The sequence below is a fragment of the Amphiura filiformis genome, chromosome 17 (assembly GCF_039555335.1).
Source record: "Amphiura filiformis chromosome 17, Afil_fr2py, whole genome shotgun sequence".
NCBI classification, from domain to species: Eukaryota; Metazoa; Echinodermata; class Ophiuroidea; order Amphilepidida; family Amphiuridae; genus Amphiura; species Amphiura filiformis.
The window spans coordinates 9,536,301-9,556,844 of NC_092644.1; the positions used below are offsets into that span (position 1 = coordinate 9,536,301).

Here is a 20,544-nt window from a genome sequence, read left to right on the forward strand (position 1 = left end):
GAGACATCACGTGTAAGGATTATCGAATATGTGATCCCATCCAAATATATGCCTAATATTATTTCCCACTTCAAATGTCAAAATTACATAAAATATACAATTATGCAATCTACGCAAATCATTGCACAGCTTGACGGCGCAATTAATATCATTTCAAAGAAATTTGAGCATTTGAAAAATTTATATCAGTCCTGAGGCTTATATTGGGCTATTCCAGTTGAAATCCACACTACCCCTGTGGACGATTTTGGAAATATCTTCTGCAGGGGGAGTATGTTTTTCAAATATAATTGGTTATAGAGGTAATCATTTTGAAACCCATACTCCCCTTGTATTATGGCTTTACCTATATCTTCCACAACTGGAGTGAGTATTACAAATTGAAGTTACCCAATTGTCTATTCTTTTCATAGTTGATACTCCATCTGTGACAGACTTTAGCTAAACCTTCCACAGGGGTAGTGTGGATTTTAAATGGAATAACCCATTGGCGCTTGCATTGTCTCTGAAATTTCTAGTCAAGGCCTCACTACACGTAATTTGAAGACGTAAGCCAAATTGGAAATTGATACAAAATGGTATTTCGGCAAGTGGTAAAACGACATTGCTTTGATTTTTGTCGTTTGTGCTATTATTTTAACACTGATAACAACATAATGGATTAAAAAGCACGTAATAGATTAAGATAAAGGTAATATTAAGTACAATATGACTAGATCCGTATTGCTACCGCCAAGGGGGTATCCGCGTAGCTACTTCAATGGTACTTGCATGTTGGTACTTACACGTCGAAATCACAATACAAATACACACGCTGGTACTGAAATGGTGCTGCACTGGTATTCTAGATTGGACACAAAGTAGCTGGGCAGCAGTGTACCTCTAGGCAGGATCTGTGCTCAGGGGCGGCAGAAATAGGAATCCGGTCGTGTATAACTAACTCCCCCTTACCTCCCTCGTGGTACCTAATTAACGTGCCAACAGATTGAATAAAATAACTCGGAAAAAAAGGCGAATGGAGTTAATGAATTGAATGAAACACAAGTACTGTCGTGACCAAAGGCAGAGAAAGCGTGAACAAGATTCAATCTATTTAATGAACCCCAATGAATTTTAATTGTAGCTTTCAAAATGTATTTTCATCGTGTATAGATAGTTTGTTATTTTTGCCTTTACACTGTTATAACACTGGGTAAAACATTTTACCCAACATCGGGGTAAATTTTACCCAACATTGGGATAATTTCAGTACTTTACCAATGTATTGGGTAAATAAAATTACCCAACAAACCCATGGAGTTGTTAATATGATACCAGCAGTTAGGTAAAAAGACAAATTTACCCAACTTGGGTAAATTATTACAGTGTATGAATTCAAATCTTTGGACAAGGGTGATCGCCGACCTTTCATCTTTAGGTCATCTATAATGTAAAAACCAACAGACACTTTTTGTGTTTAAAAACATTTTCTTTTTTCCATCGAATTATAGTTTGTTTGTCAGAATGATTGTCTAGTTCTGAGTTCAATGTACCCAGTTATCTGGTACAATAAGGGTTGTGCACAGGTTATGAGCACCACGAGGTGAATTTGTAAAACAGTCTGCTTAAAACTGCTTTGCCTTCTCTTTTGTTGCCCACTCCCTTTCGACAGGCTAAAACCCTTTTGCCCTTTATACATGCCAGATTTGTGTGGACGATTGCATAACGTTTCTTAATGTGTTCTACGCCTTTTTAGGGCATAATATTGAAAAACACCCTTACACATAATTATTGCACCACCCCTATTTTTTTTAAATTTCTTATGACCTTGAAAAAAGTCCGTTATACTATAGTATATAGTTGACGAGTCTACATTACTAACCGAGTATTCGTAATATTGCAATACATACATATGTTTTTCTTACCAAATATTCTACAAACCAAAATATAAATTTACAATCTTTTTTCTTCTCACCCTCTGTGACAATATTTTAAATAAAGGCAATTATATACCTTCGTTGAAAATATACACATTCTTCTATATAAGTTAGAAATTATTGAAAAATTTCTATCAATACTGGATCGATTTTACGTATAGACAAAAAATCCATAACTATATGAACTAAGGTGCATATAGATGATTCGCAGCAAAAAGTACAAAATGGAACGCTCTTCAAGGTCAATTCATCCGTCATTAATATATCCAGGAGGAAACACATGGTGTGACCAAAACGAAATAATGTAAAGTTTTTACAATTGATTTAACAATATGCGTAGCTAATTATTACAAGTAAACACATGATATTAACAATATGCATAATTTAAAATAGAATATATAAAAGTGCGGGTGACTTACCTGCTGATAGTCACATGCTTATATCCATGCATGAGATTGAACTGAAAAACAAGGGTTAGCTTAAAATTCTCAAAACTTTTAAATGAATTACAAAATGTACTTTATTTGGTAATTGTTGTACCTTATTTGGTAATTGATGTACCTTATTTGGTAATTGGTGTACCTTATTTGGTATAAAAAGGATATGGCCACTCGGTAATCCATTTTGCGCATTTTCGTATGAAATTCTCCTCACTAAAGATGAACATGGCCCGGTTGCTGGTTAGTACGGAGGCCAAGAAACCTTTCGGTGATTTCTCTTTGGGTTTCTTCTGGCTTGGTGACCCAGGGGCGCCGTCACCTCCAAATGCTACCTGCATACTGTCCACTGGGAAGGGCTGGGTACCGGCTGCAGAAAGCGCGGCCATCCTGATATAACAAAACAGTAGCACCTTGAGTCAGAACAATGGTATATTATGAAATTGAGGAGGAGGATGTTGATGATGAGGAGAAATAATTGAGTATAATATGTAGGCAAACACTGGTGGTAGATGTGCCGTATTGACAGATATAGCCGCAACATGCACATGAAAATCTCATAGCCGGGTATAATTCCAATTTAATCATGTTTTAATCCTGACTGGTGAATATTGTTGACGATAAACACAGTGCATGATGATGATGTTGACAAATATAGAACACTAAATAGTAGCAAATATATATAGAAGACAACAGCGGTATATTCTCATGATGTTTGCCTGTCTGGCATACACAAGCAGCAAACTAACAGTGGTGACAACATATAATAAACACAGGTACGTATGTATGCCAGTCGGTAGGTACGTCGGTATACGTGATACTGGTGTAACCAACCGAATGGTATAACGCTACCACAGCACGGTATATACAGCAGATGCACGTTCCTTTTTTATCATCTCTACAAGGTACTATTCATTATCAATATAAAACCGGGGTAGGATACTAGAGACTGGCACAGCACTCTGCACTATATATAACCATAATATTAATTCACTCACAGCATACGCCAACTATACGACGGACAGTGCAGCATGCATATTTATAATAAATATTTATGCAGAGATGCATTATCAATATAAGATTTGTTATTTAGCTAGAATATTTATCTAAAAAAATCATATACTTTTGTTGTTGTATACAACTACCTCAAGGTGAATTACTAGTATAGAACATTAACAAGCAAATAGGCTTAAGATTATTAATTAATATCAAACGTCTTATAAATCTGTTGGTACGTTCACACCTAAACCGTATACCAGCAATGTGGAAATGACCAGTTCCGATATACTTAAGGGGGAATTTTAAAATTAAAAGCCAGCCTAGGAAACAAATTGACTAGGTAATACGGTTGAGCTATTACGTGGTGGTGCTAATGCCGCGGGGTATATGCCAATTTGCCTAACTGAATCGAATACCGAGATATCTTGACCGCATCCAATAAGAAGATTTGTATGTGAGAGGAATTCTGCAGATTTCCTTCTATCGCCTTATTCATTAAGTAGCCAGATTTGCTGTACGGAGATATATCTCAAAGGACACGCTGCTATTTTTACATTGTTGGCTACAAAATATTCTTATCTTCGTGCCTTTTTCTGTGTGACTGCATAACTGGGCTATTCCACACTACCCCTGTGGAAGATTTTGAAAATATCTTCCACAGGGGGAGTATGTTTTTCGAATGTAATTGGTAAGCATTTATCATTTTGAAACCCATACTCCCCCTGTATTATGGCTTTGCCTACAACTTCCACAACTGGAGTGAGTGAGTATTTCAAATGGAAGGCATATTGTCTATTCCATTTGAAACTCATACTCCCTCTGTGGAAGACTTCAGCTAACAGGGGTTGTGTGCATTTTAAATGGAACAGCCCAATAATCAAAATTCAAGGTATTTTAGAAAGTTTGTCATAGCTGGTCATTTTATCAAACACATTTACTCATATTTTAATATTCCGGCAGTTCATCGACTTCGGTGTACTAAATAAATTCCTTATCAGGCAAGTATTTAAATCATAGATTATCTTCAAGATTTCACGATTTATATATTTCAAAAATGTCTTGGTTTATTTCAATTATTATAAGCAAAAGTAGTGCATGGAGTGGTAACACTACATTGATTTGGTTCTTGATATGTGTGCTAAAATGTGTTGCACAAATATAATGTTGAAAGACGTACATTTTTATAGATATTTGTTCGTTTCAAATATATTAACGAAAAATATGTTAATTAAAAACGATATTCTTTGTAGAACGTGGCATGGAATTACAAGAAGTGGTACACCTACATTGTTTTGATCAATCTCGATCTAAACTGCACTAAAAGCGGATAAAGTACATTTTGCGTGAAGTCCCAGGGAACGGTAAGACTACATTGCTGTCAAACTTGTTTGTCACCACAACAACAGGGCGCCATCAAGGTCAATATATTCAGAACGTTTACATATTTCTGGAAATTTCAATAATAATGTGTAATAATCGGTCAGAAGTACTGAAATAGCTTTTCGCCAACCATGATAACTATTTGTAAACTGCACTAAAAGTATTAAAAGTACATTTTGCGCGGAGATCCCGGGAACGGTAAGACTACATTGATATCAAACTTCTTTGTCTCACAATTAACATGACGTGGTCATTGGGCTATCCCAATTGAAATACACACACACACACCCTATGGAAGACATGACCTTAATCTCCCACACACACTGCAAAAACAAGTGTTTATATTTAAACACCATATTGTGTTTATCAGAGCAACACTTAATAAACACATAATTCATGTTAATGGTCTAACACTAATGTTCATAAATTAACACTTGGTGTTATATTACAAACACTAATGTTTGTAATATAACCCCTATGGTGTTAGACATTATGTGTTTATTAAGTGTTGCTCTGATAAATCTAAACACAGGCAGGGAGTGTGAATTTCAAATTGAGTTTCCTGAATGGGTGACTCCGTTTGAAATCTACACCCCTGTGTGGGAGATTAAGGTCATGTCTTCCACAGGAGGTGTATAGATTTCACCTCGAATAGCACATTAATCGTGTGGTTTTGGTGTGTATACTGCCCAGAAATAAACTGAAAGAATTGGCATTTGTCTGGTTATTTGTGTTGCTCCAAATACAGTATAATGATAAAGAAGTAGAAAAAATACATTCTTTTTATTATTGGCGTGGTCATCATACAATGGTATTGCAAGAAGAGGTATATACTTTGTTTGGTTTTTAATGCACCGTATGCGCTGCACAAAGATAATTTGAAAACATTAGTCTACATTTTATGGTTATTTGTCAATATAATCATGATATTGATGGCAACGCGGCGAGCAATTAAAGTTGCATTCTTTTGAATATTGGGATATACCACTTAGTAGAAGCGGTGAAACTACATTGTTCAAGTTGACAGAAATATTTGTATATTCAAATACCATGTTAACGCCAGAGGTGGTCTAACCACATAGTTTTTGATTATTGGCATTTTCACATACTAGAGAACTATGGTCCGTAAAGTGGTAAAACTACATTGCTATGGTTTTTGCTTTTGGTATAATTCGTTAGTGCCGCGTATTTGCATATCGAGGGTTGAGAACCAGAAAGCCGTATGTGAGTTCAGGCTGTCTGGTTCTTAAGGTGGTACTACACCCCTTGATAAATTTGTGACTATTTTTGCATTTTTCTCAAAAAAATAATAACACACTGGTAACAAATGATATGTATATTATAGAGGCAGGGAATCCAGTTACTACACCAGTGATTCAGTGACTCAAGACAAGCGGTACGTTATTTATGATGGGAAAACAGGTACCGCTAGAATGTACCTCATTTTTTAACATACATAATAAACCACTTGTCGTGAATCACTGAAATTTCAATGAAGCAACTGGTTTCCTTGTCCCTATAATATACATAACTTTTGTTACCAGTATGTAGTTATTTTTTGAGAAAAATGCAAAATTAGTCACAAAATTTATTAAGGGGTGTAGAACCACCTTAATCCTCGGTACATTATGATACTATACATTAAAACAGCTATCAAAACATATAAAATACTATGCAATGGTGCTACAAGAAGTGGTCAAATGTTTTGATGTTTGTGATACATTGTAGTTCCTACATTATTTTGTTATTTCTATATTCAGTGGTACAGTCAGGGATGAAAATGAATACGGCAAAGAGTAAAGTGTCATTAAAATGACTAAAAATGGGACGGAAAATTGACACATGGGGATACAAATTTGGCTTTGCCCCCTCACACTAAAAGGCTGGCTACCCTGCTGTATATATTTAAAATATTATACAAGGGTGGTGCGAGAATTGGTGAAACTATATTGTCTTATTTCTTGGTATCAATGATGCTTGTGTAACATATTGCAATTAATTATACATAGGAAAGCTATTTTCATCTGGTTTTGTATTCCATGAAATAGTTGTCGAATATTGTGAAACTTAATTTCGTATATAGGTTGTATTTGCTACACGAATAAATAGTAAAAAGTACTAATTGCATGTTTTGTTACTTTATGATGTCATATATTAAAAAAAAGGCCTACTATACTATGAGGATGCGAGAACAGCGAGGTTGCATTAAATCCTATTCGTATTAGTTCACGCAATTGCAAGAATATATACAATATATAGGCTATGTGCCAGAAGGGTATAACTAACTACATTCTTTAATATTCTGAATTTCAAATTTTCCAAATAATATTGCAAAATTACTGATATTGAAGTAATAATGTTTATAGATTAAAGATAAATATTTCTTTCTCAAAAATATTTTCTATACATGTATATAAGAAACTACTTGTGAAATTATAACACACATTGTCAGCGTATTTTGATCGGAATCTCGATTTAACCGCGAATACCCCAAGGGGAAAAATATTAACCTGAAATTACCTTGTAATAATTGTCATCATTTATTTTCACCATTACGCTTCGATTATCAACTTTAATTAACAAACTGGCTTACATAGATCTACAGCAGCATATTGCGTGGTTCCCGCGTATCCATTCAAGGGTAAAACCTGGTATAATTTCCTAGCATTAATACATTATATACAATAATCGACTTACATAATCCGTATACAGCCCCTTAAAGATTAAACCCTCACTCTATGGAGTGTATTTTTGATGTCTGACGAGTCTGTGTTTATTATTAACGTTACATTGTGAACAGATATATCTACACCCACACACACATTATGCAGTTCATGCAAGCAATACGAGTTATAACTAACTCTCAGCTAGCTCCCATTGAGTCACGCCGAACGGCCATTACTATCAGCTATATTATATAAAGGCGTGATATACAGTCTGTTCGCATGCCCACATAATTATTATCAAATCATGTTGCTGTTATCATGTATATCTTTTATCATTTAAAATGTTGTTTTCTTGTTAAATCACGTGTTTGGTAATCATTGTAATCATTACTAATATGACAATAATCTATATATATTCACTGCGGTGATATTTGACACAGTGCCGCATAATCATTGCTATCTTCATAAGATAAAAATATACAAACGAAGCTGAATTTTGCATCTATGTAGATGTAGCAATGTCATACTGAAAAACGCCAGTAGATTTTGTTAATTTCAATTTTAATTTCAAACTATCAACGACTTTATTTTATGATCAATACATACTTAATAAATTCTTCTATAAATAATATCATTAGCTGCATTTGCCTAGGTAAGTTAATTCAAGGGGCTCGTTTGACTGTGCAAACTATCTATGACAGAATATAAAGATGGGCAATGGCTACTGGTGTGCATGGGCTACCATGCGTATACATTAAGAGTATGCTGTTGGACACAAGATTGATTAGTTCTGGAGAATAGACGACCTAATGTATATTCACGATTTGCGAGCTTCTGTGTCGGGGTGTGTTTGTATGTCTTATCATTAATACTAGGCTCACTTGACTTGACTGTTTGAAGTTTATATAATTAACTAATTTAAGAGCCTTTTAATTAAAATGAGATATAAAATTTGATATAAATGTGACTTACAAAATGACAGGCATAAAATAACACCGAAAATCAATTTCAACGTTGCCGAAAATCATAATTTGTTATATTTTACTACAAATGTATTTGAATTGTGATGATTCAGTTTGAAACAGCCTCTTTATACCTGTGACGATGTGATGTGAAACGTGGTCAAAATAGAAGACATGAAAAATTGATGAGTATGACAAAATGAATTGTGTGTTAAAATGTAAGTAAAGAAAAGGGCATGCACGCAGAGATGTTACGGTTGGTTGGACCCTTCTCAGAACACATCAGGTTCGCTTTTTTACACCTTTACCCTACAAGCGCCTATATGTTAACGCACCTGTGTGCGACACATACACGAGTAGAATAATATATGGCTGTTAATATTAAACACACAATGGTATAAATGACCCCATAGATATGCAGCGCTCGTGCTATACTTAATTCATAAGTGTGTGCGTCTTTTTTCACTTTATTTCGTCCTCATATTATGATTTATAATAAAGAAGTTCAAGCTCAGTGGTTCACGTCTATAAATTTAAAGTAGCGCGGAAGCATGCTATTATATTAAGTAAATTAAAATTAGCAATGTCAGTTTGGCAGAACGGCGTTGTATATGTTGGTATGATGCATAAAATGCACACAGCGTAACGGAGATGTGGAGAGCAGTAGACAAAAGGTCTGCTGCGTATAGCAGAGGTGACGAGAGGTACATAGATGGCGGTATTAGCTAACACGTGCACATACCACTGTCCTATCAATTTGACATGCTCGTGAAATAAAAGTGGGAAAACATTACCGTTTCGGTACACGTATAATCTCTAATTTGACATTCTAAAATCGCTCTTCGCCAGCCATGACCCTAAGTATGAATCTGTAAACTGCATTAAAAGCGTGAAAAGTAAATTTTGCGTAAGTCCCAGGGAACGGTAAGACTACATTGCTGTCAAAGTTGTTTGTCCTGACAATACACAGGAACACCCTCAAGGTTTTTATATTTAGAACTTTTACATATTTCTTGAATTTGTCTAAATTTCAATAAAAAATTAATAACTGGTAACAACCACTGAATTCGCTCTTCGTAAACCATGATATAATTTAAAATCTGTAAACTGCACTAAAAGCAGTAAACGAAGTGTTAAAAGTACATTTTGCGCGGAGTTCCCGGGAACTGTAAGACTACATTGCTATCAAAGTTGCTATCACTAGCTGCAACAACCGGGCGCGTCATCTAAGTCATTATTATTTAGAATGTTTACATATTTCTCGAAATTTTGATAACAATTACTAATAACTAGTAACAACTACTGAAATCGCTCTTCACAAACCATGATATAGCTTAAAATCTGTAAACTTCACTAAAAGTAAAAAAGAACTATTAATAGTATATTTTGCGCGGTGTTCCCGGTAACTGTAAGACTACATTGCTATCAAAGTTGTTTGTCACTGCAATAACCGGCGCCCTCTAAGTCACTGTTATTTAGAACATTTACATATTTCTCGAAATTTTAATAACAATTACCGGGTACTAATAACTATTTAAAATCTGTTAGCTGCACTAAAAGCATTAAAAGTACATTTTGCGCAGAGATCCCGGAAACTGTAAGACTACATTGATGTCAAAGTTGTCTGTCTCACAATAACTTGACGTACTCATGATCATTACTTGTATGTAACAGCCTAGTATTCACCGTTGAGTGCGAGTAATGAAAATATAATGACATCAAAATAAACAGATACATAAATAAATAAATAAATAAATAACCCAAATTCATAAAATAATGTAATAAAATGAAATAAATTAATTTAAAAAAAATAAACTAATTATACGTTCGTGCTAGCCATAACTTAACTATACAATTTGCACTGAGAGCGTAAAAAGTACATTTTGAATTTTGATTTCAAAGTTTTTCTTGGTAAAATTCCAATAAAAAAACTCACGTTTTCCAAACAATTTCGGCAATCCACTCTGTTGCCTTTATCAATGGTGTATGTCAATTGATAAAGGCAACAGACTGTATTGCCGAATCTTGTCTGGAAAACGTGAGTTTTTTATTGGAATTCTACTAAGACAAACTTCGAAATCTGAATATTGTATTCCTGATAAATCTCTTCAATAATACATTTTGAATATGTTCCAGAAAACTATATAACTAGACACTGATCTCAAAGTTGTATAACTCGGCCACTCGACGTCGTAAATTCAACACTTTGGCATCAGGAAAATGTACTTTTAGAAGCAGTACCCTGTAACTATAACTGTACACTGCACTGAAAGCGTTAAAAGTACATTTTGCGCGGAGTTCCCGGGAACGGTAAGACTACATTGCTATCAAAGTTGTTTGTCTCAACAATAACACAACCTATACTCAAATTCATCGTGATTTAAGTTTAAAAACATAACGTTTACACAAATTAAAAATTTAAACGCAATAAAAAGAAGAAAAAAAACGTGATTCTTTTTATTCCCACTTCGGTCAATTGGACATCTGTAGAATAATGAGAGACGTACGATCCACTATGAGCTCAAATTGCACGTGTGCATGCAAAAGCCAAATACATTGCAGATATTATGACGCTACACAAAATGTAATATTATGCAAAAAAATGCTTTTAAGTGAAGGAACGCACAAGGTCACTCTCTTAACGTTACAATAAACTACCACTGAATGTTATACCGTTTCACCAGTGTTGAATTATACGTAACATGTTAATGTAATCTGTTAGCATATGAGCCATGACCTCTTTCCACTGCATGGCCCTAAGGAAACACCAGCTTGAACATACACCGTCAACTAACTCAAGAACAACATACGCCTAAGTAGAGGGTTACTATTTTTCTATTCGCTCACTATCTCCTTGCGTGTCGATTTTCAATGAACTCGCCCGTTAAGACCTTCACTGTTATTGCAAAAGAGACTCGAAAATCTATAGCCGATTCTACTTATTAGAGAGACTGTCGTCTCTTCATGTACTTATATTTTATCTGTGGTATTTATTAGTTCTAGAGGCCCGGGAGGGAATTATGGCATAAATGTCATTATTATGCTGTGATTAGGGAGGGTTGAGGACCGGTCTAAAATAATTTACATATTTACTTTCAAGTGATACTTCGCATTTCCCGCCTCTGTCTAATTTTTATTGGATACGCGTACTTGTTGCAAAGCAGACAAATGTACGTTTATAGTTTATAATGGGAGGGGGTGCGTGACTTCCAAAAAGTGGTCTTTTCGAATAAAAAGTGCGTAACACGCCCCTCCTGCGTACGGGCATGTTGTGAGGCTCACCTCAATGCAATATAAAATTCATTTCTTCTTTTTATTTTGACTTTATTTTGTATCAATTTATTTTATCTGCACTTTATGCATTAATTTAGTTAATTTATTTAGGCTAATCATTTATTAATCTACATTGCTGGTATTTAAAATATCAGTTTTACATTGGTTATCATGAACTTAATTAAACATTTAATTCTCAAACACAAAACGTGTTAATGTTGGGTTATATAAAGGGTATAAAACATTCTAATAACATTTTAGAAAACTTGCTGCAAAACATTCTAAAATAATATTGTTTAAGTGTGAATAAAATATATTGCAAACATGTTTGCCAAAATATACTTTATAATAACATTTTGACAACATTTAAAAATGTTGTAGTGTTTTTTCCAAACAAAGCGTTTTAAGAACGTTTTCATGACCTTTATATAGGGCTATAACTCGACATTTAAACGTTTTTCAAACGTTTTGACCAACCAAAACGCGTATAACGTTTATAAAAATATTTTTGTGTTTGCTGAGAATCACGTCCAATTCCTTTCACAAAAATGATATGCATTTTGTAACAAATCTCCTGAGAAACCAATGTTTTCCACGGATATTATTAGAAACGGGTATAATCCCGACACATGCTTTCTGCATTTTCCTAAAATATTAACATACAATATATTTTTTAGTGATGGAATTTTTTGCGAGTCACCGGAACCAATTGTTATAGCTTTGGAGTGATCTATGAATAGCTATGGGATTTTTTTTTAAAGTCATTGACTGAGGTTGAAAAAATGTTTCCGCTGTGTATTTATTATTATGTATTGGGTGATTTGGGGCGTAAATGTTTTATTTTTAATCTGTGTTTTGGCCAGTTGTAAATTGTACACAATGAAGGTACTATAGCATATATGCTAATTACTCCCCGTACCTTCATATTTATTATGTAAATTTCCATCGCTATTTGCACTAAAGGATACTCCACTGTTATACATCAATACATTTCCCAATCCAATTAGCCAATATAATCAGACACTTAAAACGATCACGTGACTCACCAAGTTTTAATTACACATATTTAATTAACACTGTACACCTGAATTTCAGCATTGGCTTTGGCAGATACGTAGAGAAATATATATTGCATTAATAACATCCAAATTAATTTCTACCAATATGATTCAGCCGCGTGTATTGTACTTCCAATGAAAGTCATGCTTTATAATACATACATTAATTTCGCCAGTATTATACAAAAATTAGACAAGTCTTAACTCGATGTTTGGATGAAAGAAATCCAGACATTAAAGACCTACATGTTTATGATGAATATGACTATGTTAAATTTCATTTGTAATAATAATAATGACATATGATGTATATAACTATATATCATGTGTAAATGAAAATAATCACATTTCAAAGCGAACAATATTGGGGTAAATTTACATTTTAATAGACGACTATCAATCCTCATTTTATGTAATTGATACATCTGATATGATAAAGTTACAAGCATTTGATTTTTTTTAAATATGACGAACTGGCCTATTCAAAACTCCACAGACTGACAGAATGGAATTTATGCAGACAAGAACAAAAGGACAAAAGAAATGACAAAAGAATTGAGAAATAAAATGAAACGTATCAAAACACAAAAGATAAAACTGAAATAAAAACTGAAATAACGCTTATTGAAGAAGCTGTGACCAAAATCCCGCTCCAGTCAACCAGTTTGAAAAAACTGTACCTCTCGTCGGATTCAATTGCTTGAAACTTTACTGACGTCAAATTGGATTTAATGTGGTGTCACAATGTGCAGGATTAGATAGTGCATCTATCAAAAAAACAAATTTACCCCAATATTGTTCAGTTTTGAAATTATGATCATTTTCCAAAGGATATTTTATGTCAGTATTCGATTTTGCCACAAATCATCAATGTAATGATTTTTTTTTATGTAATGATACATCTGATATAATATACCTTCATACATGATGAGCGTTAAAGTCAAACTGACCAGAAAGACAACAAGACAAGCAATGAAATACCATTTGAGAGATCCATCAATCAAGACACAAAATGTTCTGAGAATAAGAAAATATTAATCACATGACGTAGCAAAATCCCCTCCAGTCAACCACTTTGAAAAAGTCTCGTCGATGACGGAAAAATTTGAGACGTCATTTTTCTTAATGTGACCAGTTTAAATTATCTCAACAAGAAAATTATTGATTGATCATATCTTCCAAAGGACAGATGTCAGGTTCGATTTTGACAATCATTGTAAATGATTTTTTTTCTCTTCAATTTTTGCTCTGCATACATGATGAGCGTAATAGTAATCCCCAACTAGTTGAACTATACCATTACAACATCAATCAGGTCATTATGTTCTTAGTAAGTAAATACTGGACGTACAAACATATGAGGTTCCAAAATGGAATCTTCTGCCCAGACAGATGAGCGTGTGTGAGATTCTAATGTGGTCATCGTATTGTAACAACACCGGGCTATTCCATTTAAAAGCCATACTCCCCATGTGGGTGATTTTGGAAATATCTTCTACAGAGGGAATTAGCACATTAGCAGCTCCATTTGAAACTCACTCTCCCTTAGGGGAAGATTCAGGTTGAATCTTTCTCTGAGGGTGTATGCAATTCAAATGGAGTTGCCTAATAAACTCATTTCATTTGAAATTCATACTCCCTCTGTGGAAGATATTTTCAAAATCGTCCACAGAGATACAGATTTTACATGGAATAGCCCATTGTTGACCAGCTTCAACATGTAAAAATGACCACCGCGTTTATTTACTTATATGCCCACATTAATTTGTATAGCTCTGATACAAGCTCTATACAAATGTGATTTAGCATCAGAGCAGCTGTCGTAAGAAGCATAATGCAATAATAAACATTTTAGTCCCCGCTGTCTCTAAGAAGTATTCATTTGCTATATCAATCAACCTGCTTAAAACATCAACGGATGAATAGCCCTGAATGAAATATGGACAATTTAATGATTTGTCACCCCTATTCCTGACAAAAAATGTTCAAACTTCTTCTTTTTGTCATACCTTCTGCTTTAATTTACTTTCTGTATAGACGAATCCAATGAGCCAAGTCATGGTCAGGATTTGACTGGGTCCCCGCAGCATCAACCTGGTGTTGTGACTGCCCAATTGTGTGGATTAAAGCCGCTTAAAATTCGATGTTAGATTCTTTTGTTTTGTAAACTGTCATCATTCTTTTGTCTACGTGTAACACGGGTGATAGAATGCAGTTTAAAATACCCTCCAAGGCCACATCATTTCACATTTTAGGTGAGATGGAGCCGACGGGGACCCAAATATGGCTGCCATTGAAATTGAAATTGATTCGTCTATAAGCTGATCTTGAAAAAGTTCGGGAGATAGCTTGAAGCTCTTTTCCTGTGTTGTGTTTCCATTGTATTCTATTGTTTTCAAAGGGCGATATTTAGCACTTTTATAAATAAAAATTAATTACAGCTATAAATTTACATTTTGAGTATTTTTATAATGCCAATAATAAGTAGCTGAAGATTTTATATTTTCGCTAAATTGGGTATAATTTTGATTAAAATATATACAAACTGTTTCTAGACTTTAAATGGCGGCATTTCAAAATCATGAATTTCTCAATAATTAAATTTTGATGCAAGATATCTCAAGATTATTTTATTTGATGGGAATGCAACTTGGTAAATTTAATGGACATTTCTGCCTGTATGCTGGCATATTCTGCTTTCTGATAGATAGTTTCGTTCTTTTCTGCATATTAATTAGCTGCGAGAAGAAACAATTTAAAATAAGGCAATTTGTTTACGGTTGTGTTGGAGTCTTTATGCCTTCAGGGGACATTTACGGTTCAACTGTTTTGCAAAACGTTTATAGATATTATTTTCTTCAAGAAATTTCAACTTGTGTCCTGATGCCTACATTATTCAAGGCCATGTGTCAATCAACTAATTCAAAATAATTTTCAGTAGATTGTGCTGTTTCAGTTCAGATAAAATGCATAAAATGAACATTTCCATATTCGAGGCAAAATAAAAAAAAAAAAAACTTATGTAGTACATGTATGTGTTTATTTCACGGAATTACTGTAAATATGATGTTTAAAATGCTTGTTGTTGTTGCGACTTGTTTATAAAAATTTGAAATATCTTGGTATTTTGACCTGGTGGTTCATCTGTACCATGCTTTAAAATATTACCAATCCTCCTGATGACCTAAGCAATGTACTTATTATCATCAATATTTATCAAGTACTTATGATAAGCGACAGAATGCATTTATTTTGATTAATTTTAGTTAAATGAAAAGCAAGTTAAGTACTTTCTAATACAATGTATGTTTAATAAAAGCTTACGTCATAAAAATGATGCATCAAAAATGGTTGCTATAGTCAGTACTATGCATCATTACCATTTAATGCTAATTTTACGTGTGTATCAGCTTTTCCGGCTTAAACAATATATTTTGTATTTCAAATGTCACAAGCTGGTCTTAAAATGAAAAATTATTATTAAAATTTGGATGTGGGTCACTGATAGCGAATAAATGTTTTACGTTTGAAGGTTTTAAAATATTCAAAATTCAAATACGCAATATGATTAATTCTATTTTTTTTTTAAACCTTGTGCAAACATAAAATATGACCCAATTTACACGAATTGCTTCCTGGCCTAGCGCTAATTCGTATCTAACCTTTGCTGTATAATAAAACTAAAGATGGATTTACACGATTTATTTAATCTAGCATACACGGGTCACATTTCAACCATTGGTATATAGCGTCAAGCTTTATAGAAGACGTTACGGAGACGTCAGACAAATTCAAACCAAATTAAGCACAGCAATACAATTTTCAAAAAATAGAAGAAAAAAATAGAGAAAATAATTAAAATCCCACCATAAGTTGCCAGCTCCTCCTCCAGCCATCTTTGATTCCAAGAGCTTTCCACTGAAGACAAAAATAAGGAGACTAACAGAAGAAAAGAAGAAGCCGTGCCAAATATAGTTCCGTGAGATTTGAAGTTCGCCAATTGGCTTAAACTTATGCGTTAATTACAACACATCTTATCTCAATTTTCTCGTAAAAAATCAAGAGTCAGTATCTCAAGAGGAAACTGTTTCAGAAGACACCAATCTTCATCATTATCTCAACACAATGTTTTCATTATCACTGCCATTACCGTGGAGATGTCAAAGAAATTCGAAACGTCCAGAACACAGTTATCAAGTTAAATCGGTGTCAAAAAACAGGTAGTAAGATTCATATATAACACGTATCCAATATCCACTGTTCGAAAATTCCACAAATCAAATATTAATAATTGTCCATTATCAATTGTGTAAGATGATGCAGAGAATAGAATGTTTTTTCATCAACTCCATAATAGAACGTCACTCATCACTCTCGCCAGGTCCATCATCATCAAATGCTTGATATACGGCTACTACGTCGTGATTTGATGTCAATTTCCCTACACCATGCACACCGCCAGCGCCTAATAATCTATACGTAAATCCCGTAGCCTCTCTCTCGAGAATTGGGCTATTGATATAATAGTTCGTCCGATTTTTAACGGGTTAAAACCTTCCAAATGGTTGAGGGTTTAGTCATTTATACTCGCGTAAGGTACTCACTAGGGGTTTCGTAATATACTAAATCAACATTAACCTGCGAATCCCCCGTCGGGCGGTGAAAAAATAATCACTTAACGATTATTAAGCCGATATTCTATTAAGTTATTTAGATAATTAAGAGTAACTAGACACGCGACACCGCAGGATCTTCGTCCTTAATACAAACATCAACATTGATGTCACTTTTTGCGCGGGAGACAACCCACGTGATTAATCAGAGATTCATTTTCTAGGATTAGATCTAAACCCCGACTGATAGTAAGACTCTGAAATGTCAAAGAACTATCTAAACCGGAGAGGAAGACGTTAACATTCACATGCCCCCTGTGCTGTTGTTATAACAATATAGGGACTGAACAAACTCTATAACATAAAATTGACAAATGAAGTGTTACATGGTAGCTTGCAGGTGGTGTTATGATGATAACATTATATGATCTTTTCAGAATACAGAGTTGAAACATTTATTTTTAAACTCCTTTTTGAGAAGGAATTTTTACTGACTTATGAACCAAGAGCTACGCATGCAGGCGTTTCTAGTATAATATTTTGATATAAATAGTCAGTATTGATCAGTAGCCTATATAATGTAAATCAAATTATTATAAAGCTCACAACGAAAATATGTCATCTAAAATAGCCTAAAGGTTTCCATAAAATCCTGCCACAGTTTAAGATAATAAAAACGAGACATTTCGATCGAAGATGGTTTGTTTGAATATTCATGAGATGAAGATAAAATCAATTGTCATCTTCATCATCAGGCCGTACTGTGGTCTGCCTTGGCCTTGATTCTGCATATGCGTGTTGCCGGCTAATTAGACAAGTATGTCCTCTTTATCTGCTCCCGAATTTAATTAACACGAAAATATGAAATAAATTCACTAACACTGTTGATAATGATTAATAAAACAATTTTCATCATTCCCATAATTCATAGTATCAGTGTTTAAATTGACGTCAATAATGTCGTCTGCGTTCAGTAATATCATGCGTGCGCATCCAAAGCTAAAGGACGATTGTATAAATTTGGATGTTTACGAAATGAATTATGGGAAATACTGAAATATGGAATCTAACTCACGCAAGCATGTGTCCTTTTGTCATTTGAATGAAATACCAAAGCGGAACGATTTGGCGCAATTATATAAACATGTTTTGTACATAAGAATAAATAGTCTTTTTTGACATTTGCTTCTTCATTCGAGGTTGGAGTAATTAAATATTTTTTTATCGGAGGACATGACTTGATTATGTTTATCTATGTATGTATTTATTTAATTTGAGTGAAAACCTACAGCTTTAAACGCTTGTTCATGTATGTTTTGGGCAAAAACCAATTATGTTGATGTAGTCATATACTGTCTACAGAAGACAGCACCACACTTGATAATCATATTCTATCTACAGTAGATAGCACAACAGAGATGATAATCATATGCTACCTGCAGTATAACATAACAGTTAATGATCATAGCTTTGCTATCTACAGTAGATAGCACAACAGATCATGATCATAATAATATCATATGCTTTCTACAGGATAGCACAACACTTGATAAAATTATGCTATCTACAGTAGATAGCACAACACTTTAAATCATGTGCTATCTACAGTAGAAAACACAATAGTTGATAATCATATGCTATAGCACAATACTTGATAATCATATTCTATCTGCAGTAGATAGCACAACAGAGATCATATGCTACCTGCAGTATAACATAACAGTTAATGATCATAGCTATGCTATCTACAGTAGATAGCACAACAGTTCATGATCATAATAATATAATCATATGCTTTCTACAGGAGATAGCACAACACTTGATAAAATTATGCTATCTACAGTAGATAGCACAACACTTTAAATCATGTGCTATCTACAGTAGAAAATACAATAGTTGATAATCATATGCTATATACAGTAGATAGCACAATACTTGATAATCATATTCTATCTGCAGTAGATAGCACAACACTTGATAATCATATTTACAGTAGATAGTACAACACTTGACAATCATGTTACCTACAGTAGATAGCACAAATTGATAATCATATGCTATCTACAGTAGATAGCACAATAGTTCATGATCATATGCTAATCAATCGTAGAGAGCACAACGGTTGATAATCATATGCTATCTACAGAAGATAGCATCTACAGTAGATAGCACAGCAGGTGATAATCATATGTTATCTACAGTAGATAGCACCTCTGCTATCTGCAGTAAATAGCACGTTATAGCTGTAAATCTAACATTGACATAGAAGTGAAAAATATGCCTTTTAAAAACCGCCGGCAAAAAAAGCTTAATGGGAAATGGCAATTTTAATTCACGATGACAACAACAACAACAACAACAACAACAACAACCAACAAACAACAACAACAACAACAACAACAACAACAATCAGGTAGCCAACGGGTTCATCCCAAATTATATAGCTCCGTGCCAATATAATGGAAAAGATATTAAAACCAATATACGTCACGGGCTATAAAGCTTACCAAGCAACGCGACACTATGTCATGCAAATGGCAAAGTTCAACGCCATCCATCTATCCCATAATAGTGATTATATGATTTTGTTCCCAACACAGGTAAAGGTCATAGTGTACTGTACATGCACTATTAAGAGCTCATAAATATGAGCAAATTGAATACGAGGCAAGAAGGGCCCATAATGACTAAAACTGAGTATTAATGTCCATGTTCAGTATATACAGATGAGCCAAAATCCACTAGCTAAATAATCTTCCACGTACACAATCGCGACACTATGGAGTTGGGCTTCTTCCATGCAAATATAGGCAAAGTTCAACGCTTTTCATCCATATAATTGCTAACCATAGTTCATTTTGTGCAATTAATGGTGATTACCTAATTTCTGTAGCTATTTATAACACAGAACTGGTACTTGTAGTATATTAGTAGAAGAAGGGCCCAACTCAGCTCGTAAAGGTCAGGGCCTACCGTACTGCCATGGAAACATCATATATTATTTCGATTAAAGAGCTGTTCATGTATTAAAGATCCCCTGAAGATGAAAAATTCTGAGAATAATTTAAATATCTCAACGCGAGATACTTCTTCCAGGGTTTCAATTTAAATCTTGATATCGAGTTAATGAGAAAACTGTAGATGTATTTGTTGAAGATATTCATTTATTCTAAATGCGGCTCTATGATATTTATCTCTATGTAGGCCTACGTGATAAATTGTTTAAAATCTCTTTTAATA

General features: G+C 34.0%; 1 protein-coding gene across 29 annotated transcripts in view; it reads right to left on the reverse strand.

Annotated features, from left to right (window-relative positions):
- The window catches only part of LOC140136902 (voltage-dependent calcium channel type A subunit alpha-1-like), a 471,089-nt gene that overhangs the window by 207,336 nt on the left and 243,209 nt on the right, over positions 1 to 20,544 (reverse strand). For 28 of the 29 annotated variants that reach the window (XM_072158531.1, XM_072158544.1, XM_072158537.1 and 25 more), the window contains one exon: positions 2,522 to 2,743. In XM_072158531.1, coding sequence (XP_072014632.1) covers positions 2,522 to 2,743 — 222 coding nt within the window. Of the gene's footprint in view, positions 1 to 2,521; positions 2,744 to 16,558; positions 16,603 to 20,544 lie in introns of those variants that run through there. The other variant, XM_072158552.1, reaches the window with a different exon arrangement.